We start from the raw sequence: 2,850 nt of genomic DNA, 5'->3' as shown, positions 1-2,850 counted from the left end.
CGGGCTGTGGCGGCAGAGCCGGCCCCCGGGGGAGCTCACTTCGCCTGGCTGCGCGGCCCCGGGCTCGGCCTGGCGCCCGTGTGCGTGGGAGGTGAGAAAATGTGGCAAGCCTTGGGTTTGCTAACCGTTGGAGGTAGTAAGTGTGCACGGCTGGAAAGGGAGCTGTCGCAGAGTCCCGTATATCGCAGAGGCTTTTGAGTCCTGCAGCATGCAGTCATTTGGGAGTGTAAAATAAAAAGCTGTGTAAGACTCGACTGAATACAAACTGTAGTTCGGGAGATGGGGGAACGTAGCCTGTGCACAGTGCGAGCAGTGGAGTACAGTGCTGTGTTTGCGGGCAATTGCTGTCTCAAGCCTGCCCAAGTGAGGTAAAATTTATGCGAAATGCTTTCAGACCACAAGAAGGGTCTGTAAGTCTCAAATATGTCAGCTTTTTCCAGTGCTTTGATAAAACATGCAGCTGGTTTTAGTTGCTCCCTTCAGTTCTGAGATCATGAGCTCTGAGAAGCCTATTGATAAGTGTTCTATGTGGTCGTCCACACTTAAACTGTATAATCTTTTTAAATGCAAGTTGCGACTAATTACAGCTGTCATTAAAGATTTCAAAATATGACTACAGATAGCTGACAGTGAATGTCTTTCTGGGTAGTTTATACTGTTACGGATTTGGTTGCTTCCACCTTGTTTTGACGTGGCTAGTGACCTGGTCCAGCAATTTTTCCTCTCGTCAGAATCTGGAGTAATTTTGCACCGGAGCAACGTACCAGAATAGATTTGTGGTGATTTGGACTGTGCTCCAAAGTGTTCTCACAGTCCTCTTACTGTCTGTGCTGTTTCATACCCTACCCCAGAGAACTGGTTGGTGGTAATACGGGGTTGCAGACAGTTCTCGAGCTGCTTGGTGGCTGATAAAACTGTTTTTAGCTTCTTTATGCTTGCATGCACCTGCATTCAACATACTGATCGAGTTATTACCATATTTGTTTGAGCTACTTCTGTGCAATGCCTGACTACTAGGTTTCTAGCTGCAGCTGTATGAGATCCTGCCCCAACGCATGCCTTGTGGAGAGGCAGAAGTCCAAGAAGTTGATACTCAGGCATAAAAATTAGGTCACGTTTATAGACGGTGCTGTAATGAGGACTGAGCTTGGTCACAGTAGGGGTGCCAGGCAGTGCTGTGTAAAACAAAAGCTTTGAAGGTGGCCTGAAAGAGGGTTGAGGACAAAAGCCTGGACTGCCAGGCTGTGTTCCAGGCACCTGTGTATGTGGCGGAAAAGCAGGACAAGATTTGCTTTCCAGGGGCATAAGCAAGGCCTTGTACAAACATCCAAGCCCCATCTTCTCCTTCCCGACTGTAGTTGCTATCTTTCTATCTGAGCATGCAGGCTGCCAGCAGCACCGCAGAACAGGCTGGTAAACACGATTGCGTTTGCCCTTAGTGATTGTTTTAGGCTGATGCATGCTATGCAGTATGTGTTTCTTCTCGCTTCAGATGACAGCCTCCTGTCGCATGCTCAAGATGGTGACCTGAGTTTGAAATTAGCAGGGGCACTGGGAATTGCAGGGGAGTCGTGTCCCCTGACAAAGCCAGATCTGCTTTGCGGTGTGCTCAAAGCGTTGATCTTGTCTTAGTCAGCCTTTTTTCGTTCCCAGGGCTGGGTCCCATCTCTTTCCCACGCACAAGCTGTGTACTCAGCTCCCAGGCATGCCCAATTAAAAAGAAAGCATACCTTATCGTAGGAATGTTTTTACTGAGAGGAGCATCTTTAATGCTGCTGCAGAGTAGATGTTGCATGTGAATCATGCGGAGAATTAATGTGCTGCATCAGTGAAAGTTTTTAAATAGCACTTAGCCAGGCATTTTCTTATCTGTACCCATTTTTATCAATTGGTTTACTAAAAACAAAATCACAAGGCCCATGTGTATTGCAGCAATATTAAGTGCAATGCAATTTTACACGGTACCAAATGCTTTACAATCCCAGAAGGCCTATAACTCACTGGAAGATAGCAATAATGGCAATGTAAACGGTGAGAGTGTCTGCAGGGGATGAGTAATAGAATTAGGGCTGCGAGAAGGGCTGTGGAGTTGCAAGGCTGCCTTCTCCCCACCCCTTGAGTGGTTGTCCACATCCAGCCCTGCTGAAAATTAAGAGGTGTTGTTCTGGTGAGTAAGTGCAATATGTATCTTGTTAGGTTCTGGTTACACACTTAAAGGGGCAGTTGCTTTGTCATACGGACGAGGGCTCGCCTGAAGAAGTGCAAATTGCAGTTGCTGCTCTGGCTTGGTGTGATGTGGCTCTTCCTGCTGTTCATTTTGAACCTGGCTCGAGGTGAACGCTGTTTCCCTCACTAGTACTGCAAGGTCTGTTTTTTATATGCTGCCTCACTAATAAGAAAATTAAATACAGCTTGGCAATAACCCTCATGCTCTTTGGTGGGAGCAGTCACCCACTTGCCTGTTAGTAATAGTCTCAGTGAACTGGAAAGGCTCCTTGTACTTTTCTCGATAATACGTGAGGAAAAATGCAGGAGTCTCCTCAAACAGGGAAGAAGATCTCAGGCTCCTATCCCAGGTTTGTGAGGTGAGGTTTTGGTTTTGTTGTTTGGGGTTTTTTTTCCACCCTTTGACTGGATTAAAATTAACCACCAACGATAGTTTTCTCATCACGCAGAGGGGATTACTCCAGTGTGAAGCTGTTGAGGCATATGAAGGGTGGTGGGTGCCTCATGATTAGGATAATTTAAGATTAATTATTTTTTTTTCTTAATGGAGGAAGAAAGTCATGAGAGAAGAAAATGTTTGGAAAACCAGCAGAAGGATCTTTAGCATGAGTTAGGATAAAGCAG

General features: G+C 46.3%; 1 protein-coding gene across 1 annotated transcript in view; it reads right to left on the bottom strand.

Annotated features, from left to right (window-relative positions):
• The window catches only part of INO80C (INO80 complex subunit C), a 32,478-nt gene extending 32,260 nt beyond the window's left edge, over positions 1-218 (bottom strand). Inside the window, exon 1 of the mRNA XM_009280209.2 lies at positions 126-218. Within this exon, the coding sequence (XP_009278484.1) occupies positions 126-218 (93 nt within the window). The remainder of the gene's footprint in view (positions 1-125) is intronic.
• Positions 219-2,850: the final 2,632 nt, after the last annotated feature.

This window comes from Aptenodytes forsteri, unplaced genomic scaffold, assembly GCF_000699145.1.
Source record: "Aptenodytes forsteri isolate BGI_AS27 unplaced genomic scaffold, ASM69914v1 Scaffold114, whole genome shotgun sequence".
In the NCBI taxonomy this organism is placed as follows: Eukaryota; Metazoa; Chordata; class Aves; order Sphenisciformes; family Spheniscidae; genus Aptenodytes; species Aptenodytes forsteri.
Note: the sequence above shows the minus strand (reverse complement) of the source record. Positions and strands in the feature narration are given on the sequence as shown.